The 21,554-nt window shown below is 48.0% G+C and overlaps 10 protein-coding genes across 10 annotated transcripts; 6 read left to right on the top strand and 4 right to left on the bottom strand.

The window, feature by feature from the left end:
- Nucleotides 1-55: 55 nt before the first annotated feature.
- I203_104753 (uncharacterized protein) lies at nucleotides 56-1,227 on the top strand (the record flags this gene model as incomplete). The annotated part of the gene is made up of 6 exons (XM_065517607.1): nucleotides 56-82; nucleotides 161-358; nucleotides 412-545; nucleotides 592-605; nucleotides 957-1,147; nucleotides 1,201-1,227. 6 exons carry the CDS (start codon nucleotides 56-58, stop codon nucleotides 1,225-1,227), a joined length of 591 nt encoding a protein of 196 aa, XP_065374425.1.
- A 68-nt stretch (nucleotides 1,228-1,295) lies between these two features.
- Nucleotides 1,296-2,092, bottom strand: I203_104752 (uncharacterized protein; the record flags this gene model as incomplete). The annotated part of the gene is made up of 5 exons (XM_065517606.1): nucleotides 1,296-1,402; nucleotides 1,498-1,580; nucleotides 1,624-1,792; nucleotides 1,849-1,916; nucleotides 1,974-2,092. The coding sequence occupies 5 exons, from the start codon at nucleotides 2,090-2,092 to the stop codon at nucleotides 1,296-1,298; spliced, it is 546 nt and encodes a 181-aa protein (XP_065374424.1).
- Nucleotides 2,093-2,557: 465 nt separating this feature from the next.
- Nucleotides 2,558-3,490, top strand: I203_104751 (ADP-ribosylation factor; the record flags this gene model as incomplete). The annotated part of the gene is made up of 7 exons (XM_065517605.1): nucleotides 2,558-2,612; nucleotides 2,711-2,773; nucleotides 2,869-2,961; nucleotides 3,025-3,102; nucleotides 3,157-3,221; nucleotides 3,273-3,404; nucleotides 3,461-3,490. 7 exons carry the CDS (start codon nucleotides 2,558-2,560, stop codon nucleotides 3,488-3,490), a joined length of 516 nt encoding a protein of 171 aa, XP_065374423.1.
- A 783-nt stretch (nucleotides 3,491-4,273) lies between these two features.
- I203_104750 (uncharacterized protein) lies at nucleotides 4,274-6,696 on the top strand (the record flags this gene model as incomplete). The annotated part of the gene is made up of 6 exons (XM_019143663.1): nucleotides 4,274-4,346; nucleotides 4,401-5,235; nucleotides 5,297-5,511; nucleotides 6,314-6,358; nucleotides 6,415-6,587; nucleotides 6,649-6,696. 6 exons carry the CDS (start codon nucleotides 4,274-4,276, stop codon nucleotides 6,694-6,696), a joined length of 1,389 nt encoding a protein of 462 aa, XP_019006712.1.
- Nucleotides 6,697-8,210: 1,514 nt separating this feature from the next.
- I203_104749 (uncharacterized protein) lies at nucleotides 8,211-8,621 on the top strand (the record flags this gene model as incomplete). Its single annotated transcript, XM_019143665.1, has 2 exons — nucleotides 8,211-8,297; nucleotides 8,433-8,621. The coding sequence occupies 2 exons, from the start codon at nucleotides 8,211-8,213 to the stop codon at nucleotides 8,619-8,621; spliced, it is 276 nt and encodes a 91-aa protein (XP_019006714.1).
- Nucleotides 8,622-8,672: 51 nt separating this feature from the next.
- I203_104748 (uncharacterized protein) lies at nucleotides 8,673-11,769 on the bottom strand (the record flags this gene model as incomplete). Its single annotated transcript, XM_065517604.1, has 16 exons — nucleotides 8,673-8,809; nucleotides 8,876-8,984; nucleotides 9,035-9,129; nucleotides 9,180-9,324; nucleotides 9,367-9,443; nucleotides 9,497-9,752; nucleotides 9,815-9,925; nucleotides 10,012-10,097; nucleotides 10,149-10,177; nucleotides 10,232-10,416; nucleotides 10,472-10,568; nucleotides 10,628-10,928; nucleotides 10,979-11,101; nucleotides 11,145-11,241; nucleotides 11,298-11,444; nucleotides 11,488-11,769. The coding sequence occupies 16 exons, from the start codon at nucleotides 11,767-11,769 to the stop codon at nucleotides 8,673-8,675; spliced, it is 2,277 nt and encodes a 758-aa protein (XP_065374422.1).
- A 616-nt stretch (nucleotides 11,770-12,385) lies between these two features.
- On the top strand, nucleotides 12,386-14,887 carry I203_104747 (uncharacterized protein; the record flags this gene model as incomplete). The annotated part of the gene is made up of 15 exons (XM_019143667.1): nucleotides 12,386-12,468; nucleotides 12,531-12,639; nucleotides 12,690-12,767; nucleotides 12,819-12,890; nucleotides 12,942-12,972; nucleotides 13,039-13,474; nucleotides 13,517-13,594; nucleotides 13,648-13,752; nucleotides 13,812-13,822; nucleotides 13,875-14,082; nucleotides 14,180-14,211; nucleotides 14,274-14,332; nucleotides 14,417-14,505; nucleotides 14,555-14,677; nucleotides 14,737-14,887. The coding sequence occupies 15 exons, from the start codon at nucleotides 12,386-12,388 to the stop codon at nucleotides 14,885-14,887; spliced, it is 1,665 nt and encodes a 554-aa protein (XP_019006716.1).
- A 186-nt stretch (nucleotides 14,888-15,073) lies between these two features.
- I203_104746 (uncharacterized protein) lies at nucleotides 15,074-18,044 on the bottom strand (the record flags this gene model as incomplete). The annotated part of the gene is made up of 8 exons (XM_065517603.1): nucleotides 15,074-15,708; nucleotides 15,788-15,922; nucleotides 15,986-16,241; nucleotides 16,327-16,834; nucleotides 16,877-17,229; nucleotides 17,281-17,551; nucleotides 17,606-17,796; nucleotides 17,991-18,044. The coding sequence occupies 8 exons, from the start codon at nucleotides 18,042-18,044 to the stop codon at nucleotides 15,074-15,076; spliced, it is 2,403 nt and encodes an 800-aa protein (XP_065374421.1).
- Nucleotides 18,045-18,479: 435 nt separating this feature from the next.
- Nucleotides 18,480-20,676, top strand: I203_104745 (uncharacterized protein; the record flags this gene model as incomplete). Its single annotated transcript, XM_019143669.2, has 11 exons — nucleotides 18,480-18,547; nucleotides 18,617-18,801; nucleotides 18,874-18,967; nucleotides 19,060-19,203; nucleotides 19,259-19,484; nucleotides 19,560-19,760; nucleotides 19,823-19,900; nucleotides 19,956-19,988; nucleotides 20,049-20,219; nucleotides 20,304-20,567; nucleotides 20,638-20,676. 11 exons carry the CDS (start codon nucleotides 18,480-18,482, stop codon nucleotides 20,674-20,676), a joined length of 1,503 nt encoding a protein of 500 aa, XP_019006718.2.
- Nucleotides 20,677-21,162: 486 nt separating this feature from the next.
- Nucleotides 21,163-21,503, bottom strand: I203_104744 (uncharacterized protein; the record flags this gene model as incomplete). The annotated part of the gene is made up of 2 exons (XM_065517602.1): nucleotides 21,163-21,427; nucleotides 21,478-21,503. 2 exons carry the CDS (start codon nucleotides 21,501-21,503, stop codon nucleotides 21,163-21,165), a joined length of 291 nt encoding a protein of 96 aa, XP_065374420.1.
- Between the last annotated feature and the right edge of the window lie 51 nt (nucleotides 21,504-21,554).

Raw genomic sequence — 21,554 nt, 5'->3', positions numbered from 1 at the left:
GAAGATCGACCCTGTCTAATCGTATCCTTTCAGCCCCACCAAATAACCACTCACAATGGATATCGATAAATCACTCGACGAGGTCGGTCGCTTTGTCCCACTTCGCTTCGCGTTCCTCTCAGCTCATCTGCCCTTACGTTCCTTCTCTTCTTATCTGTAGATCATCCAAGCTAAGCCCAAGTTGAGGAGAGGTGGCAAGCGAGGCGGTGGTGCTCCCACATCTGCTCGTGCTCGATACGCTTCTGCTGTTCCCAAAGCCGCTGCTCAAGCTGCCGCTCCAGCTAAACCTCTCACCGCCGAGGCCATCAAGATCATCATTAGTAACCTTCCTCAAGATGTAACAGAAGCTGCTGTCAGGGTGAGTCTACTCTCTCCTCCGATCACTTCCTCTGTGCTAACGATACATACTAGGATCTCATGCAATCTACAGTCGGTCCGGTACGAACCGTACAAATGTCATACAATGCTACTGGTAAAAGCACCGGTGTCGCCACCGTAGTGTTCAAGAACAGAGGAGACGCCAACAAGGCTCACGCTGCTTGTGAGTGAATAGAATGGTAGTACATTGCTGATCTTTGCAGACCACAACAGGATGATCGACAACCGTTAGTCTTCTTTCCCTGATATCACGTTCATACCTCTTGCTTCCTCGGCGTTGCTCTCTCGATACATGGTCAAGTACAACTGTCATAACTCAGAGTCGACCGAAGCTCTGGCACTCGCTGCTTCAGCGTTGGTCGTCATGCTCACAGGTCATTGGAGGAGGAGCGTCGAACAAGAACTGGACTCGAGTGATTCTCTTTCTGGCCTTAGGAGGTTATCTACATCAGATGTAGACGCTTCGGTCTGGTGTCAAGGTTTTAGAAGAGTAGCGCCGAGGCTTCTTTACCTCTGCACATATACTCTCATTACGCACCAAAACTAACGCACCTTATCGAAAACCATACCATGTTCAGAACGTCCCATGAAGGTTGAAATCGCCATTGACCCTAATCAAGCTCAATCTTTGGCATCTCGTGTTGCCGCTGCTCCTCCTGCTCGAGGTGCTGCCAACCCCCGTGGTCGAGGACGTGGTCGAGGTGGAGCCAGACCTCGAAATCCTAGACCTGCTAAGAAGACGGCCGAAGAGCTCGACGCGGAGATGAATGTGAGTAATCAAACGCTTCCTGTATGGATCACTCGCTGATGACGATTCTCCAGGCCTACAAGGAAACCGGAACTGCTTAAGAACAGATGGATTTCGTTTGATATATAGTGCATGCGTTTTGTAAATGGAAAAGAGATGTAACATGTTTCTACAACCAAGAGCTCTTGACACCAGCTTCATACCATGCGTTTTGGAAGGATAAGGGATTGACACCGATCTCCTTTCGAGCTTCTCGGAACCGGAAGATGAAGTTGGCTAGGATAGCGACGAACAAGGCGAGACAGATGAACATGGGACCCCAGAGAAGGTCTGTATGGTCAGCAACAGCCCAAGTTGATGTTGAAACCCACCAAAATTCCCAGCATCTCGAGCAGATATCATCGTCAACCTCTTCTGAAAGATTGCCCAGCCATACACCAATACACCGACAGATCTGGTAGAGTCATCAGCTCACGTCGTAACCCATTTCCACTCACATTAAAGCGTAAGCAAATGCAAACCACCTCGCTGATGAATCCCTAGCACCGAACAAGAGACCGGATGCTATTGTCGAGAGTAACAAACCCATCGACAGGTAGGATATGTACGTTCGTTCATTGGCAAACCAGACCTTGGCTTCGACCTTGACGGGTGTTGGTACTTTCTCTGATTCATAAATACTTGTTAGGTTGTGTCCATTTCATCTCAACCTGCTGACTTACTTGGTACTCGTACCCGTATAGTTGGATCATTGATGGAATGGTAATCGGTCAAAAGTGGACGCTGGGGGCTGTCATGGTTGTCAGTTCAGAAGCCAAGCAAAGACAGTTGAGGGGTTTCCACTGACTCATCGGGTATACGATCTGCTCTCTTGCTCTTGGCTCTGATTCCGACCCCTCTCTTCGGGAGTAACTTGAGAGCAGCCGATGAGAAGGGATGATAGAAGAAGTCTGCGATCTGACTCATGATGTGTTGGTAGGCGGGGTGCTTATTGATCTTTGAGAGTGTAGGAGATAGATATGGGTAGGACACAGATATATAGAGCTGAACCAGAACCAGATTCAGATTCAGAGTAGATCAACAAAAATGACGCACGTGCATCCAAACCATCACGATGATTGAATGGGCTCAAGGGGTCACCCTGATAATCAGAAATCAATGCCACATCATTGTTGTGATCATGCGGAGACAGACGCGTGGAACTGCCACATTCCCCTATCCCCATAATGCCGCCACGTGTTGCTTGGATGTTACACTGAATTGTTCTCTCCTCCTCCAATCTGCGCCACGTCCAAGGTGTCATTGCCATCACCACCACCATTACCACTACCATAGTTGTCATCACCATCATCCTATATCAACACGTATAATCACTAGTCAGACTATACACCTCTCCCTTCTCAAGCTCTCGCCCTAGGTTCATCTCTCATCATGGGTCTCTCTATTTCAAAACTCCTCAACGGCCTCTTCGGCAAGAAGGAGATGCGTGCGTGTCTTATCCCTCAGTCCCTCCTTCAACTTGTCGTCCTTAACATCCATCCATCTCTCTCGAACGGCATTCGCTGATCGTCTTCCCTTCCACAGGAATCCTCATGGTTGGTCTCGATGCTGCCGGTAAAACCACCATCTTATATAAACTCAAACTTGGTGAAATTGTCACCACCATTCCCACCATCGGCAAGTATCCACTTTCACGTCGACAGACGCGCTCACGCGACCCACTGACACTGCCCAATTTCCAGGTTTCAACGTCGAGACTGTAGAGTACAAGAACATCTCATTCACTGTATGGGATGTTGGAGGACAAGACAAGATCAGACCTCTGTGGAGACATTGTGCGTTCGATTCAAACAATGGGGTGGAAGGACAATCGCTGATAACAAGCCATGTTTCGATAGACTTCCAAAACACCCAAGGTATCATCTTCGTAGTAGACTCCAACGATCGAGAGCGTATCACCGAGGCTCGAGAGGAATGTGAGTTGCAAATATATCAGCAAAGTGGATAATGGGCTGATGTCATTGGAATAGTACAACGGATGCTTAGTGAGGATGAGTTGAGAGACGCTTTGCTCCTCGTCTTCGCCAATAAACAAGTGAGTGGAGCTGAGTTGTCTTCTATCTGCAGCAACTAACACCCTTTTTAGGATCTTCCCAACGCCATGAACGCTGCTGAGATCACCGACAAACTTGGTCTCCACTCTCTCCGACAACGATCATGGTACATCCAAGCGGCTTGTGCTACCTCTGGTGATGGTCTCTACGAGGGTCTTGAATGGGTAAGTTGGCTAAACATCTGGTATTGCTTCCTGTCGCTTACTGAACCCCAACACAGCTCTCCACCAACCTCAAGAGAAAGGCCTAAGCTTGATAAGGAATATATCGCCCTCGGTTTTAATGAAATCCTCACGCACGATCTCCTGCCATGTCTTCCTCCCGTTCCTTCTATACATATTTTCCCTTTTGCTTTTCTCTTCGAATGAATCTTACATAGGGTGGTTATCAGAGTCTATGTGTATGCACGAAAAGATAAACCATCGATGGATCGCTATGCCAATACTCATTTTCAAACGATGAGATGAGAGCTGGGGAGTCGCTATCGCCTCGTACCACGTTGCACCCAGTCTACAATACCGTGAGCATGGTGGAATGAGTATCATGAGTATCGTGATTGCCATGGGCGGATGTGCATGCAAATTACGAGAGATATCAAAATCAAGTCTCGGCACCGCAGCTTTAGTCTCGGGCAGATGCGAATGAATGCAGTCTAAGCTATATATATCAAGGGGAATGAAAGAGGGTGACTTTACTGTCGGCTCGGTTGGGTTGACTGAGTTTCAGGGGGAAAGAGGAGAGGGGCAGAGTGAGGAGATGGGAAGAGATCGATGATTACCCTGTCACTCACCATCGGGATGTAACAAACCTCAAGATCATTCACTCAACGCCAAATCACTTTTTCATATGGAATTTCAGCATATAAGTAACATTACATATGCATTCGTGAATCGATACCTATTCACTTCGACTGTGTGATTCAATCAATATGCCTTGAGTCAGTCGATTGTTCGCTACTTATTCATATGTCTTGATCATCGCATCTCATTCTCTCCCCGCCTCCACTTCCCCTTCCATCACAGTCGCACAGGGGATGGTCACAGCCCAAGATACGGCTGCAAGTATCCCACAGGATGTCGATCAGCAGCGGCCGCCTGCTCCTATCCGTGAGTGCTCTCCTGTCACAACAAACCGTGTTACATATTTATTTCATTCTGCAGATCAAACAACAGAGAATATAGCACCCCCAATCGACAAGATCATCCACTCCATCGAAAACATACAGCTTGGCGGCACAGCTCCAATCGCTCTCGTCAATGCCCCTACCACTCCCCCTGATGCGCCCATGTCCAGCAGTGGATCGGTATCTTCGACCGAAGTAAACGATCACCTCACACCCCTTCCAGTGCACAAGACGAATCAGGAGAGGCCGTCGTTTATACGGAAAAGCTCACTCTCCCCTCGCATGTCCGCTCCACCCAACTTCTCGTCTCCACCTCTACCAAGTCTTAGTGAACTTCTTGTTAGCCCACCTCTTCCAGATGACTATGATCAAGGTCAATCCTACTTCCCTCCTTTCTCTCAACATGCATCGTCTTCATCCTCGACCCAACTCGCCACCACGCTCGATCTTCCCCTCGACTCAGCGACATCTATAACGGACCCCCGTACTCCTAGTGATCATGGGCTGCCAGTGAAGGCAGCTTCAGATTCTGGTACTTTTGCAGTATCCCGACGGTCTAGCACGACTCGTAGTCCTCGTATCAAGAACACGGGCGGGATTTTAGCTCCTCATGGCTCCTTCACATCATCCCGTTCTCGATCTTCAACTATCAATTCCAACTCTCCCCGATCCTCGATAACGACGGTCTCAGCTAAGACTGAACCCCATAGCTCCTCGCCTCATGAGATGGATCCTCGGGAGAGGGAGAAGCTTTTCAAAGCTGCGTCCAAAGGAGATCAGTTAGCTATGCACAGGCTGGGTTGGCGTCCTCCTAAATTGAATCATCGCCATACTCTAGGCTCGACGGAAGATATATGGGGTGGCTATCAACCGTAAGTGCAGAGCTCTATTCATCAAGCATCATGCAACTTTGCTGAGTCATTGTTTCCACAGCCCATCAAATACAAGACGTTCATCTGGCTCATCTCAGGCGTCTCTGCCTCCAACAACATCGACTTCAGAGAGCACCTCATCTCCAGTCATTCCACCCACAACCAATTCGTATACCCAGTCCGATCTTTTCTCAGATGCCGTGAATCTCACACTACGATCTAATGCGTTGACGAGGAATCGCAATGCTAGTGCGACGACCACCAATCCAACACCACGTAAGCCCTCCAGTAAGGGAACCAAGTAATTTGACGCATCATTTACGATATGTATCCTTGTAACAACATTAATTAGGCTTTATGTCGCTGAGGTATTCCTTCTGGAGCTAGGTAAACTCCCTCGAGTAATCTTCCTTGGACCTGACTACGACAGCCCTGTTACTGACATATGTTAAGTCTTGCTCCGCCACACAAGGCTAGCACAGTCTAACTGCTCCTGTGTGCTTGTAAGTCACTGTCTGGGTATGAACAACTGTTACTCGTCCGTCACAGTGCAACAAGTGGTCTGTCATAGCTCGTTCTGCATTCATCATCCGCCGGCGGAAGTCTCAAGCTCCCTTGCACGTCCAAACGCCCCTTGATATCATGCATATCTTATCACGAACGCTCTTTTCTTGTTAACACTGGACTTACCTTTCTCCCGCATGCCGGCTTTCTCTCTTGCTTTCTGCGCTACCATTAACCGTTTACAAACAGGCCCAAGGTCAACCCTACCGAACACAGTAGTCCTATCACTGGATATTCACACTGTCACTGGCAATACCAGTAGTATCTAGTGAACGAAGAGTGGCTCTGAAAAGAGGTGGTATGAATTTAATTGAAATCTACTAACACCACATTGATTCAATGTCAGACATCCTCACCACCTGTACTCGCCTGGAATTTCCGCACACTGTGTTTGCGAGTATAGTGATGGTGTTCTTTGGCAGTAAGATGTTCCAGTGCGTTTCATGTGAGGGGCAATTGGTACTCTATATTCATATCGGTGATTGCATACAATTAAACTAACCGCTGAATGTAGTCCTCATGGCGTCCGAGATTGGAGGGAAATCCATGAGCAAGAAGTGTGAGTCTGCACAGATCAGACATAGCTGACGACAAAGCTGATTCATCCCATTGCAGTCATGGGCTATGGTACTTCGGTCGATGGACTTTCCGCCTTTGTGTCCACTTTCTGTCTGCCCTACCTCCTAAAAAAACCAGGAGCTGGGCTGGGTCCCAAAGTTGGCTGGATCATAGCGGGTGATTCTCTGTTCGCGTTCATATTTTCGGTGTTCTATGTTCCTGAAATCCCCGTGAGTGCCCAACTGACTGAGTATCTGTGACTGGCTGGCTAAATGTATGGCATGCTCCCAGGGTCGATCCCTAGAAGAAATGGACGAGCTGTTCGAAGCAAGGCGATAACCCCTTTGCGTCTTGAAATTCAAGCTGACCGTAAGACCACTCTCAGTTGCGAATTTGGGCCTGGTAATTCAAGAACGTACAAACAACCGGCGTGGGTCACCGAATCGCACAAATGGAAGCTGGACTAGTCGCCGGGAACAAGCTGGAAATGGATGAATTCACTGTGAGTACAGTGACCCGTGATCGCGTGCATAGAACTCGTGCTGATGCTGCGCAGGATGATCAACAGAAGTATGAAGTGCAACAAATCGAGAACGCAACTGCATAAGCGATGGACGTTTTCTTCCTTTCAATAGGTCGACGAAGACAGCGATGCATTGCTCCGCAATCAGTGAAGGTGCAGGCAAGAGGGGTGTTTTGTAGAATGATGTATTAGTTCTACTTTACTTTTTGACCCGTACAGATGAGCCACGAGCTGGTTCTTCATGTCACCTAGATATGAGTGCTGGTTGGCAGCAAAAATGTGTTTCATGTGAGCTGTGATCGGTGATACATATTCTTGAATTACATGAAAAACACAGCAGCACTCACCGTCCGAATGTCTGACGGGTTCCAACTTTTGTTGTCCGACGGCGGTGAGGGGCCTCGAAACCTGAGCTTTATTTAACCTGGACGGTGAATCTCGGGGTCCGAGGTCATGTTTCGGATAATCGAACGTCCGCCTATGAATAACCGCTGATCGACGGCCAACATCCATCGCCTCACATGACGCCAACAATCACCTACATTCTCGATCTCTCACACGCAAACACATGGAGAGCCGGCACTTGCCACAGGGGCTACCGACATTCAGGGTTCGGCTGTAGTCAAGGTGAATTAGACAGCTTCCTTCTTGTAGCAATCGATACAGTAAGCCACGAGGATTTGCGTGCGTGCTATCGAGATGTCTTTAGGCGCTTGTGGATATCAGCAATGCCTCGACTAGTCCGAAATACAGAATCCTCGCCCTGAGTCGCGACTCCACCTCTGAAAAAGCTCGGTTTCTGAAAGATCTCTCAAATGTCGAGATCGTTCAAGGGGATCTGGATCAAGTCGATGTCATTTTCGAGGAGGTAACTGCCAAGGTCGGCAAGCTATACGGGGGATCAGGCAGTGCCCTCAAAGGATGATCCGCAATATGAGCTGAAGCAAGGTATGTGAGGGTTCCTTCCCCGGTGCATGCGCCTCTTGAGGGTTGGTCACTCACCCCGTCATTGCGACTAACCCATCACTTCATTGGCCAAGGCAATGCTCCTTCTGTCTTCTAACAGTTTCTCTTCCTCTAGTCTTGTTTCTGCGCCACATCAGGGGCTCATGGCGTCAGGCTGACCCGCTTCTCCCTCCGTAGGCAACCCCATCACTAATCTGTGTGCAAAGTAAGGCGGGCAGATGTGCCAATCAAGCTCATCGGAGCCGATGATATCGGTAGGATCGCCGCGCAATGCTTTGAAAGGCCAGACGAGTTCGCAGATCAGACTCTGGAGATCGCAGCCGATCAGCTCTTGTCTGCTCAGTTCTCGGCTGTTTGATAAGAGATGACTGGAGAGAAACTCGTCTTAGCAGATCCCAGTACCGTCCCGAGTTTTCCCAAAGAGATGATTGTCACTATGGACAAGCTCTCGGTGAGGGTCTCTCTCTCTTCTGTGATACGCATCCAAGCTTCGTGATATAGCTGGTTGTTTGCGAATGAATGACTGCTGCCGCGGTATCAATGGAAGGCTCGATTGTTCACGAGGACTCTTGTTCGTTTCTCACAGGGACAATACGGCCATCCGATGATCATGTTGGCCGATCCCAGTAAGACACGAGCGCTATTCCCATTTGTCAAGGATCTCAAAGCCTGGCTGAAGGGAATTAATCTAGCCAAAGGTAATATGGCTGAAAGGCCAGACTTTGCAGCTCACAATGAACAAGGAGTAAGAAGAGAATCAGGTCTGCCAGAGTAGCGGTCAAACGATAGTCCTTCTAGGTAGTTTACTGAGGCCATGTTCAACTCATTATGCTAAGGGTGCACCCTGTGACCACCAAGCGATATATCCGATATGCATATTAATACAACTAGCTACGACCACTGATATCTTCACACCGCTTCTAGCCCATCTTGCACAGAACTGAACTGATTCTTCAAGTCTATCTGCCGCAGCCTGATATTGGGTGGGTCAGACTCATATAGCCATCGATTTCCATCAAAGTGACTCACAAGATGCGTTGGCATTGCTGAGTCCATTCACTTTCCCTTTCGTGAACGCTTCATTGGCGTAACGTGATTTAGAATCAGCACTTGACGGGACGTCTAAACCAGGATTACGCTGAAGCACAAAGTCAGTATCCGGCTTGCATCACACAACGGTACACTCACGTCGAAGAAGCCAGAGGGTTTGAGGTGGACCCGTAGGATTTCCACTGGCATGATTGGCCAATCTTCTGGTCGGGAGATGTGAGTCACACCGAAACCTGATGGCAAAGGTTAGCCGATAAACAAATTTAAGCTTTGTAACACTCACATGGCCAGCAGACAACGTCCTTATTAACGATGTTATCGTCTCTATTGATCCATTGTTGGGAACCAAAGTCCGGTCCTCCGGGATTCTGGTTTATGTGAACATCGGAGGGGAATTTTTCGTCATCCGAGTACGTCGTCACAAACATCTAGAGATGGTCAGCAAGATGTCTCAGGTAGGTTCGACTCACATTCTGTCGGGCGAACGGTGCTCTATTCCATACGATTGAACCTGGTTTAGCCAACATGGGTGGCATGTCCTTGGACACTGCCGAATGTGTCAGTGGGAATGAGTCCAAGGACTGGTAATGAACGACCTACCAATCTTATAACTGACGTTACCACCAGTGCTGAAATGTTGCTTGTTGGGGTTCTCGATCGCCCAAACTCGTGCTTTGGCAGAATCGGCGTTGGATACACTATCTTTACTACTCTTGAACAATGTTTTGACAGTCTTGAATCCGTTACCGTAGAAATTACTATCACTGCCAACATCCTCATCATCGGGGACCGAATCCACTTGAACCACTTGATTCTGTAAACCATCGATCATTGGGTCAACGCGTAGTGAGAAGAGCTGGATGAAGAGTCAGTATTTAGTGGTATAAAGTGGTATATATCGTACAAATGAGAACTCACATGTTGATGATGTTGAGCAGCTATACGTGGAGCAACTTCCACCTCATGCGACGGATCGCGAGCCTCCCCAGGAGCCAGAGCATATGCGTTGACTATACCAGTAGCTTTGACCTCGAGTTCCACAGACCCGTCAAGACTGAAGTTGAAGTAGAACCCGTACTGACTGTCAGCTCAGAACCAGTGGCCGTGTGACTCACCTCATAGTTTGCGACGGTACAGATGGAGGAGATGACAAGTTTACGGTTTCTTGCAACGTGAGCCCGGTTATCACGGAAGTCGGTGTCTGATATTGACTGTCAGTGGGGCAGGTCTGACAGGTATTGGTTGGACTCACGTTTGTGTAAGATCCCAGCGTCCTCCTCGCTACAAGTTATCTCGGTAAGCATTTGTCAATGTCTAAGACTTCGAAAGACTTACTGTATGCAAATCGCCGACTTGATCGTCTCGATTCCACCCGCTCTAGTCACAAAGTCCGCATCGAGGTACGTGATACTTCCCAAGCAATCGCACCCGAGAGCAAGGGAATTGGCAAGAGCTCCAACACCATATTCACCCGTATCGAACGCTTGCTTTCGATGGTGAGGGAAGATCGTCTTGGCGTACTGTCAGGGGATGATCAGCTCGAGTCTGATAAATCCATAGGTATAGTCAGCTCACTGGAACAACCATCTCTGCTACCGATAATCGGTAGAAGACTGGTCTCGTCCCCTTGACGCCATCGTCATAGGTGATATTTGAAAGCACAAGCCCCTCACTGGACACGAACACCACGTAAGCCTTTCTGTGGTTTCAAGCTATTGCTGAAAAACCCACCGGAACTCGAATCCAATATGCAATTTCCAATTCTGCCAGCTGAGAACTCTTCCCTCTAACGAGTAGCTGACTCCTTCGGGCTGTACAACGTGAAGCGGTTTCAATGTATCTCGCACCTTGAATGTTGGGTCATCTAAAGCGATTTGTTCGGGAAGGTAATTCTGTCCAGACATGGGTGGGGCGAATCGCTCTCTGGGTTCTTTAGCCCCGTGAGCTTCCGCAGATGAAGGAGGATGGGCTTCGCCTTGCTTCTGATTAGTGTGAGGGTAGTCGATAGTGAGGACTTCTCCAGTGTGCGAATCTATTGATTACTGTCAGCTAGAAGTCTCATGCGGCATGAACCGGACCCACCGATTACCGGGATGAAGTCGCAAGGATGCGCGTAGAGATTATCGTTTGGACGGAGTCTTGCAAAGATGAAGCACTGTTGTAGACGGCGTCCTGGAAATCGTTCATCGAGACCAATGCACCAGCCTAAGGAGAGGTCAGCGATCTTCCATCAAGGGATTTGACTCACCATCAACAGCAATGTCTGACTGCTTGATACCGATAGCTTCACATGCTAGTCGAACCTTTTCGTCCTTCTGGCAGATCTCCTCGGCCCATATGAGTTCCTAAGTATAGGTCTCGTCAGCAAACTACCCTGACTTGTGAACGTGTAACCACTCACCTCAGTTTGGAGTGATGGTTGGATCAACTCGGGCAATGGCGTCCAGACTGATACAGCCGCAGACGTCTGCTTCTGTCCTGGAAGGTTCGAGGGCAGGTCGACCACTCCTTCGAAGCTTTGAGATGAGGAAGGGCAGATGAGGTGGACCTACAACAACATCAGCATGACATCCTTTTGAATGTTGACTTACATCAGCTTGTCGTTTCAATGGCTCTGTACCAGATGATCCCACAGCTTCGAGATCTTGCTCGTCGAATAAACCAGACCATCGAAGCACAGCGTATTTAGGTGGCTCACGGAGACTGATACTGTTGAATAGAGGTCTAACTAATGGCTTCCCGACATTTTCATGGGTGCCTAAGAACGTTCGTACCGCTGAGACGGCAGTACGGATCTCGTCTGCTGATAAAGGATCGAGAGGATGGGCTGAAGTTGACAAGGGTTTGTCGTTGCCAATACTGAGTGATGACATTGTTGGGATGAGTACCATATTGGTCTAAGTGTAATGCGATGGAGATGAGTTGTGTTTTTGTCGCATTGTGCCCATATCCACCTATTCATGTATATATATATGTATAATATATATGCGTTATCGACTAGGGTTGCTAGACAGATGAACGGATGCTAGGATGAAGGAAGACTATGGGTGAATTCCATCATCGGTTATACCATTGGTTTATGCAGATCTCGGATAAAGGATAAATGCTGGATGATTTGTTTTTCCTCCTGGATGAATTACGATTTCTTACTTCGCTTAAGATTGCCCAATAACGACTCTCCGTCCTCCCGTCTTCTATTCTTGGACCTGATCATGCATCCACGGTCATGTGTTATCTATCAAACGCGCAACGTTATCAGAGAGTAAATGACTTTTCAATCTGGATTTATCCTTCCCAATCATCCATCGTTATCGGATATCTTCCTTACCATATCTAGCGCTTCACACCTTCGCCTAGCTCACGCAATGTCGGTCCCCACAATCTGTTCATCAACGTAAATATACGTATAATAGATCTCTTCCCTTTCCATGAAGACATGCCCTCCTGTGCATTCTCAGAGTAGAAAGAATTATGACCATTACAACTGAAATGTCACTTCAGCACAACCAACACCACCACCCTATCGAAAGTGAGCGAACTAGGAAAGATGATGACAAGTTGGAACATCTTGGGTAGGTCATATCTGCTCAAGGAGCTTAGACCATCCGCTGAACCTCGCTTCTGACTGGTACAGTTATCATGCTGAACTCAAACGAACTTTCACCTCATGGGAGACATTTGGTGTGGCTTTTTCTATCATGGGTGTCGTCCCATCCATAGCCAGTACCATATTCTACAACCTTGTACGTCTAGCTTCTAGAGGCTTGTGTTTGTGTTGACGCACCCAATCTAGCCTTACGGTGGACCAGTAGGAATGATCTGGGGTTGGCTGATCAGTGCTATCTTGATTCTGTTCGTCGGGTTATCCATGGTATGTCTGACTCTGTCATATACTTTGATTATCCAGCTGATAATGACATAGGGAGAGCTCGCAAGCTCAATGCCTACCTCAGGTGGACTGTACTTCTGGACACATAGACTTAGCCCTCCACGAGTGAGTTCTTGTCATGATCCTAAATACCAGCGTCTCTGACACATGACCAAGTACCGAAACTTCCTCGCCTGGATGGTAGGATGTAAGTGCTCCCTTCTGATATACGATTCTATACGAGAAGAAATCTTACCAATCACCCTCATCATAGACAACTCGTTCCTTGGCAACGTCGCAGCCGTCTCTTCACTCGGATGGGCATGTTCCGGCATCGTTTTCGCCGCAGCGTCAATCAACAACGAGAGCTTCATATCTACAGCTGGTCAACAATTTGGGTTGTACATCGGTATTCTCGTAGTCTGCGGATTGATCTGTGCATACGGCACGAATATATTTGCTCGTCTCCAAACTCCAAGCGTAATCCTCAACGTCCTCCTTTCCCTCGTCACCATCATCGGTCTACCGATCGCTCGTCGACATGAACTCAACACCGCTGCGTTTACATTCGGCGGATTCGTCAATTTGACTAGCTGGCCAAACGGTTTTGCATTCCTTCTTTCGTTTTTGGCTCCTGTGTGGACCATCTGTAGTTTTGATTGTGCTGTGTCGATCAGTGAAGAAGCTACCAACGCTTCAGTAGCGGTACCGTGAGTGTGATAATCCACGACATCTTGCTGATGAATATTCAGGCAAGCTATCGTTGGTGCGATCGGTAGTGCTGGTGTCTTGGGAACCGTGATCTTGATCATCCTTGCTCTAACAATGGGGTACGTTCCGTCAAACATTGACAACTCCAGCCATCGCTGACTGAGTGATTTAGTCTCGACGTAGCAGCAGTCAATGATGATGCTCTTGGACAACCACTTGCTTATATCTACTTGCAGGCATTTGGACAGAAAGGATCTTTGGCCGTATGGTCTTTCATGTGAGCGATATGCCCTTGTAATTATACTATTCATCGGCTGATATCGTTCATACCTATAGGTGTATTGCTCGTACGTTTCAGTCGGTTACTTGACTTGCAGTGCTAGCTGACCTTTATCCTAGAGTTATCCATGACGGCCTCGCTCATCCTTCCTTCCTCGCGACAAGCATTCGCCTTTGCCAGAGACGGAGCACTCCCCTTCTCCCGATACTTCCACCACGTTGATACTTTCAGTGGAACGCCTGTGAGAGCCGTCTGGCTGGTCGTAGGGTGCGCAATACCTTTGGGCGCTTTATGTTTTGCGGACCCCATCAATTATTCTGCTATCAAGTGAGTCAACGGCTCTACGGGCATTGACATTTCGCTCCTACACCTATATGCTCTATACCCCACACCGATATGTAGACTGACGACGATCATGAATCAGCGCCATCTTCTCTTTGGCAATCATGGGACCTTGTGAGTTTTTTTTTGGAAAACCCTCACTTAGGCAAATTGTTTTCGCTAACAACGATGTGTAGACGTCGCTTATGGTATCCCAATCGGGGCTAAGCTTTTATGGGGCCAGGGTAACTTTGTGGTAGGTGTGACACGCTCGTCGAACAACCAATTGGAAATGACACAGTTCCAGGAACTTCATACTGACGAGGAGGAACTCTTTCAGCCCGGTCCTTGGCATCTGGGTCGCTGGAGCAGAATGTGCGGTATCATCGCCGTCACATGGATGACATTTGCAATCGTTCTCTTTAGCTTGTGAGTTATTTGCGCTTATAAGTCGAACGATCACTGATAAGACTTTCAGCCCCGCCGATACCGATCCCGATGCAGGTACCTTCAATTATGCTTGTTTAGTGGCTGGAGCAGTATGGATTTTTGCGACTGTGTACTGGTTCTTGCCTAGGATCGGTGGGAAGACATTTTTCCAGTGCGTTAAACATCCACAGTGGAAGATAGCTATATACGGAAGCTTACTCTTCTTCACAGAGGTCCACAAACGATCGAAGGTGGTATGAGCATCGAACAAGATACTTTGTCCCCTCCCGAAATCGAAGACCCCTCGAGTAAAAAGAACGGCGGTGCGCCTGAGTTCCACGGTGGATCACACATATCTCCTGTCCCTTCTAATCAACTGTAGCCAACCATCTCAAATCCGGAACGTTTGTTGTCGAAGCAACAGAACATCCTCAGAAGTCTCAAATGTATATTTAAGGACTGCACATGCATCTCGGTATCCAATCGTTACACTGCTGCTACCATGCATCGATCTCAACTACAACATGGTACAAACATATATTAGGAGACAGTACAAAGCGGCACTACGTCACTGACTTCCTCGAGCAGCTTGCATCATGAACGCCATTAAGGCAGATTGGACAACTGAATTAGGGTCTGATCCGCTAGCTAGCATAGGATCCTGGCCAGCTTCTCTTCCAGAATCGAAAGGCGACTGCCACGCAGTGTTCAATGCAGGCGATTCTTCATAAGAAACACCAACGTCGGTTGCTGTCTCGGCACCCAGAGCATTCGCAGATTCGAAGTCGAAGTTATTCATGGGATCCCAAGATGAAACATTGTTTGAAGCGGCATTGGTGCTCGTGTTTAGGCTGTTCCAATATATTTGTGGCAATTGGAACAGCGCAGAGGGACTAGATGAGATGCCCATTGTACCACCAAGGACAGTGTTGGTGGGGTTGAATCCAGATACGGCGGTGGCGGTGTCCGAAAGCATCTGCAATTGATCATTCCTGGTTGACTCGTCCTCGCTGATGGATAGATTACGGCGGATGGATCGAAGGCCATCAGGAGTAGTCGGCGTCGGTATCGCCTCTGGTTGAAGAGGGACACCGGAAGAACCTGAGTCCCTTCTGCCTGTTTGAGCCGCGACCGCTGAGAGTTGTTCGTACGCGAAAACGGGACCGGATGGAGTAGTGGCCATTTTGAGCCCACCCTTGATCACTATTTGACATATCTATCAGTTTAAGTGACTGTACAACTAGGGCTCCGCAATACCGAAAGGATAACATAGCCCACTCACATCCCTCGAAGAACAGCCGATGCGAAGATGCTGCAGGCCACGAGCTGGAGAAATCTCTCAACCATTTACAACACTGAGCGAAATTGGTCTTCGCTAGATTGGCAGACTGGATGTCCGAGTTGGTCGTCTCGAATGCTTCAATGACGTCCAGGTCGTCAGCTTGCATACAAGCGAAGGATGGTCGACTTCCTGACTGACCTTCGAATAAAGCCGTCAGACTTAACATGTGTAGTACATCAGAACTAGCCACCTTGAGCAATTGGTATTTGTCCAAACATGAAAGTATCTCAATGTTCGCTTGAGCAGCTTCCGAACAGATTTGACGTGCCAAATGGGCGTGCGAGTAGGTATTTGAAGCTGCTGTCCCGACCATAGGTGAAAGAGAGAGATCGTTGCCGTGTTTGGTCCGTTTAATGAATCGTGAATGTAGTAAAATACAGCTTGTATGATACCACTACATGATATGCAATATAGGATTCATTTGTCAGTCTGCTAACATTCCAGTACCCTTGCAGCAGAAGAAAATCTAATAAACTCACAGCTATTCCTACTGCGTGGTGAGGCAGAGGCGCTAGGTTCGAATTGGTGTCCACGTTCAGGTTGCTCGGTAAGGCTTCTCTCCACCTGGTCAAGCGATCAGAAACAACGTTCACATCCACAATTGGGGTCCGCTCAAAGAATTCTCTGTCCCAATCATTGAGTGGCGCAGGACAGGAAGTGTCCAGGTCCAAAATATCCTCAACGATCATTCCCAATCTACAGGTCCAGGCAAAACAACTCATCACATACCCCTTACGAGGAATGATGTGGGTGTCCCGGGGGATGTAGCCTGTAGCTGATAGATTTGGAGGAGGCCAAGTCTCGTATTCTTCCAGTTCTTCGATACTCGGTAAAGGTGTTGTCGTCTTTCGGTATGTCAGCAGGAACGGACGGCCGGTCTCCTCAGATAACGTTTTATCGAGAACGTAAGTGTTCCAGTACACCCTCGCCCGAATCTCCATCTCTATCGCATCCATGTTGCTGGGATGACCTGCGGGTTTCTCACCGCTGTCCCCCTCGATACCTCCTCGCGTGGCCGCATTCGTGTACATTGGAACGAGATTCAGACCCATGTTCAAAGCCATGGAACATGCTCGTCCCGCATACATCGAAGCGCTCTGCTTGTCCCCACAGCCAGTTTGACGTAGACTTAGCAACAGTAGAGATTGGATCAGATCGATTCGGTGATCGTTGTGGCATTCACGTAAGCTCGTTTCTGCCATAAGGAATAATCGATCAGCGGGGAAAGAGTCTGATCCTTCATCGTCGTTCACTTCAGCGGGGGAAGTGGGACTAGATCCTGGCCGAGTGACACAAGATGCGATCGCTAGCATCGAAAGGAGGAGAGGAGCGGAGGTGGCGCGTGGATTGAAGGTGGGTTTATATATCAATGGCCAAACGTTCTATCCTCGTGGATCGATCAGCTGGGGACATAGCTTGTCCTAGTGACTTACATGCACATGGGTAAAGTATAAAGGTAACAGTCGGTCAATGAGACTGCTTGGCACACCACCAAAGGGAACTTTTTGTAGCCTGTGACGAGGGATAGGAGGTGCTTTAGATGATCCAGCAGCCATTGAGTCTCTTCGACGTAAGAGAACATCCTGGTCCGCTCCAGACGTATCCGATTGTAATCGTTGTCTCCGACTTGAGTGTCCAGTTCCAAATGACAACGTGGGTGGTGAAGCGGGGTTTTGTCTCTTTCTGGATCCTGGTTGAGGACCTCTGGGTTAATACCAATCAGTAGGCTGACATGCGGGATCAACAGTACCAACTGACCTCTTCCGGAAGGGTGCTTCGAAAGTGCATGTCAGACCGTTATCTATGCAGCCTTGACAAGATTGATTATCATTACTCTCCGTGACGGCAGCACCTGAAGCAGCTTCACATTTTGTTCGTCGACTATGAGCGCTCTGGTCAGTCTTGTACTGAAAGCGTGTGTTTACGGGTCGAGCATACCTCTTGCAGTTCTGTCCAGATGAGCAATAACACAAGTCAGCGTCATTCCAATGTACAGCTCGATTCATCTCTAGATCCCTCATTTCAAGGATGATCGATCATCGAAGCTTGTCATGAATGCCGATAATCTTCAAGATCTCTGAGAGCAGCATTGCATTCCCAAAAAGACCCGCCAATCCGTTGAAGCTATCAATTACAGACTTACATCACAAGCCCTGGTGACCCTTTTCTGACTCCCAGAGGTTGAAGTATCTAGCATTGTGGGTACAATTTGCTCGCTCTGATCTTGACAAGTTGTTGTTGCTGAGATTCGCGGGGTAAAGATAGACAGACAATGTCAACAAAGCATGTTCAGGCTAAAAGGATATTCGTTATCAGCTGACTCTTGTTTCTAGATATGTTCCGATGTAACCGGAAGTTTTTCCAGAACCAATAATTCAACCGGGTTTACCCGGTAGATGTAAATGATATGGGCGCTTGTGGGCTGATGACGCCTGATGCCTCGCTTGGGATATCTCGGCTGCTGTATGGTGCCCGATAACTACTGACATACACAACATCGATCAATTGCGAGCATATATCCTCGTTGCCTAGATAAGATAGTTCACAATGCTAAAAGTCATATACCCACAAGCTGATCACATCATCTTTCAGACGCAGACTTGACTTTTGCTTTCATTCATCAGCACGCATTATGGCTATCAAGCAAGAAATCGAGGTGCCAGCATTCGGCAAGACTAGCGTCCCTACTGGTCTTTTCATGTGAGTTTCTCTAGGTCTTACACTTGCTTCTCACTCCTCAATGGATCCCATTGACCTGACTGCTCGCAGCAACAACCAATGGGTCGAATCCTCCGACTCCAATTCATTCTCCACAATCAACCCCGCGACTGGAGAGCAGTTCTTGGACTTTGCCCATGCAACGAAAGTCGACGTCGACACTGCAGTGACAGCAGCTAGGAAAGCTTTCAAGACTACTTGGGGAATGAACGTTGCTTCTACCGAACGAGCCGCTCGTGAGTTGGTCCCTTTGTCTTCTCTGTACAGTCCTCAATCATATGCTGATAAGGTATGGTGCTTAATTCTAGTCCTCTTCAAACTGGCTGATCTGATGGAGAAGGATGCAGCGAAAATAGCAGCTCTGGAGTCTCTCAATTCAGGAAAAGGAATTAGGATCGCTCGGTGTGTATCTGATACCTTGACCTTGAAATTCGACAACTTCTCAATCTATTTGAATACATACTCTAAGCGCTTCTTACTGACCGGTGGTGTAGTGATGCAGATGTCGCAGACTCTGTCGCCTGTCTCCGGTACTATGCTGGGCTGGCAGACAAACTCCATGGTCAAACAATTAACCATTTTGGAAAAGAAAAGTTTGTCTACACACTCCATCAACCAATTGGTGTATGTGGTCAAATGTACGTTTTGATCCACATCTCAGATTCACGACAGACGAGAGCTAATATTGCCTAGTATCCCATGGAACTACCCACTCTTGATGTGGGCGTGGAAAGTCGCACCTGCCGTTGCCGCAGGGTGTTGCGTTATCATCAAACCTTCAGAACTCACCCCCCTTACCGCTCTCTATCTGTGTGATTTAGTTGTAGAAGCTGGGTTCCCAGCGGGAGTAATCAATGTTCTTCCCGGTCTTGGAGCGACAACAGGAGATGCTATCTCAAGACATATGGACATTGACAAGGTGCGGGAGCAGCCTCTTGACACCGGAGACACCAAGCAATTCATCTTTTAGCTGATCAGCTGGTTGTGATAACAGGTCGCGTTCACAGGATCAGTACCCACCGGCCGAAGAATCGCCGTCGCTGCTGCGGAATCGAACTTGAAAAAAGTCACATTAGAATTAGGTGGTAAATCCCCAATGCTAGTCTTCGATTCTGCGGATATCGAAGAGGCTGTTGCGTGGGTAGCTATGGGTATCTGGTTCAACTCGGGACAGGATTGTTGTGCTAGTAGTCGAGTAAGTGAAATGATCACTCAGATTGAAAAATTGATATTGACGATAGTAATGATATTCCCCAGGTATACGTACAAGAAGCGATATATGAGAAATTCTTGACGGCTCTCAAGGCTAAAGCGGAGGCTTGTGCTATCGGAAATGTACGTCATCTACGTTTGCTGCTTATGATGCCCGCTTACTGTGCTAATTTTTCAGCCCGCCGACGAAGCCACTTCATTCGGTCCTTTGGTATGTCGCGATTGGTGATTGTCTCGTCCAGTTTGCATACTAACGGTCCCACACCTCTAGATCTCCGAAGGTCAACGTGATAAAGTCTTAGCCTACATAGAGTCCGGACGACAAGCGGGTGCTCGAATTGTTACGGGAGGACAGAAATGGCCTCAATCCGGCGGAGGGTACTGGGTTGAACCGACTATCCTTGCCGATGTCAAGGCTGATATGAAAGCTGTCAAAGAAGAGGTACGCCATCATTCGTCACGATCAACCTTAAATCAAAGGAAGAATAATACGCTGACTGTTCTGGTTTGACTGTGCGTGTGACAGATATTTGGCCCAGTCATCGTCGCTGCAAGCTTTAAGACTGAAGAAGAGGCACTTGAACTTGCAAACAGCACAGAATATGGACTGGCTGCTGCTGTTTTCACCAATGACGCTAGGCAAGCTACAAGAGTTACTGCTGCTCTTGACGCTGGGACTGTCTGGTGTAATCAGTATGCACTGTTGCATGCTGGAGTACCATTTGGCGGGTTCAAACAAAGTGGGATTGGGAGAGAATTGGGGACGTATGGTCTTGACGCTTACACTCAGGTCAGTGACGAATACTTATGATCGTCTGAGTATACTAACTATTGGGTTATTCTTCTCGTACGCAAAACAGGTTAAAGCTGTACATCAAAATCTAAGTCAAACGATGTGAGTCTACTTGTTTCCTGCAGTGCAGCCGATGCTGATAGACATCCATAGGGAATGGCCTGTATAAAGAGTAAGGGGTTGGCCATTGAGCGATCTGGAGCTACAATATGAGTACGCGTTTGCTAAATCTTTCATGTATACTTTGTATGAATATGGCCATGACACCAAGGATCAATATGTACGGCATCATATCAGTGGTATAGAGCTCAAACCAATGAAAATATGCCAAAGCCTGAAGCCGCCTCATCACGTCCCGAGGCCAGCGGTTGGTATATTGATGCATAAGATAGTTCACACCATTTAGAAGTATTGTACGCACATATACATTCATCACGATATAAGCTGATCCTTCCCTTCAGCAACAGCACATCCGTTCTAAGCTCTTCCTATCTGCCTGCTGAGGATATGGGAGGTATACGGCACGAGACGTTGCTCGCCGTCAATACGACTCGATACGTGGTGCATTAGGACATGCGGTATCCGAGCTAATCTAATGAGCCGCCCTTGTCCCGGACGATTTCTCCCTTGGTTGACGATACAACGCCGCGAACATAATCAACCACACGGCGGTCCAACCGAGCATAAAATACCACGAAGCGCGGATATTCCGTATATCGAAGTACGAGTTCGGATAGACCGTTAGGAGACCCGATTGAATAGATAAAGCTACAGTAGAACCTATCTGGAAAGAAGTCTGCAGTATCGCACCTGCTACTCCGGATTCATGAGGATCAACAGACATCATTGCACAGACGCTGTTTTGTTGGTGAGCATGTGCCTCAAGACCTAAGACTTTACCACTCACTTGCAACTGTTCATCACGATTTGCATAGCCGGTGAACCAATGATTGACGCCGGAAACGTGAATTTCCAATAGTCGGA

Source organism: Kwoniella mangroviensis, assembly GCF_000507465.2.
Source record: "Kwoniella mangroviensis CBS 8507 chromosome 1 map unlocalized Ctg01, whole genome shotgun sequence".
NCBI lineage: Eukaryota > Fungi > Basidiomycota > Tremellomycetes > Tremellales > Cryptococcaceae > Kwoniella > Kwoniella mangrovensis.
This window is presented reverse-complemented; position numbering and strand designations above follow the sequence as displayed.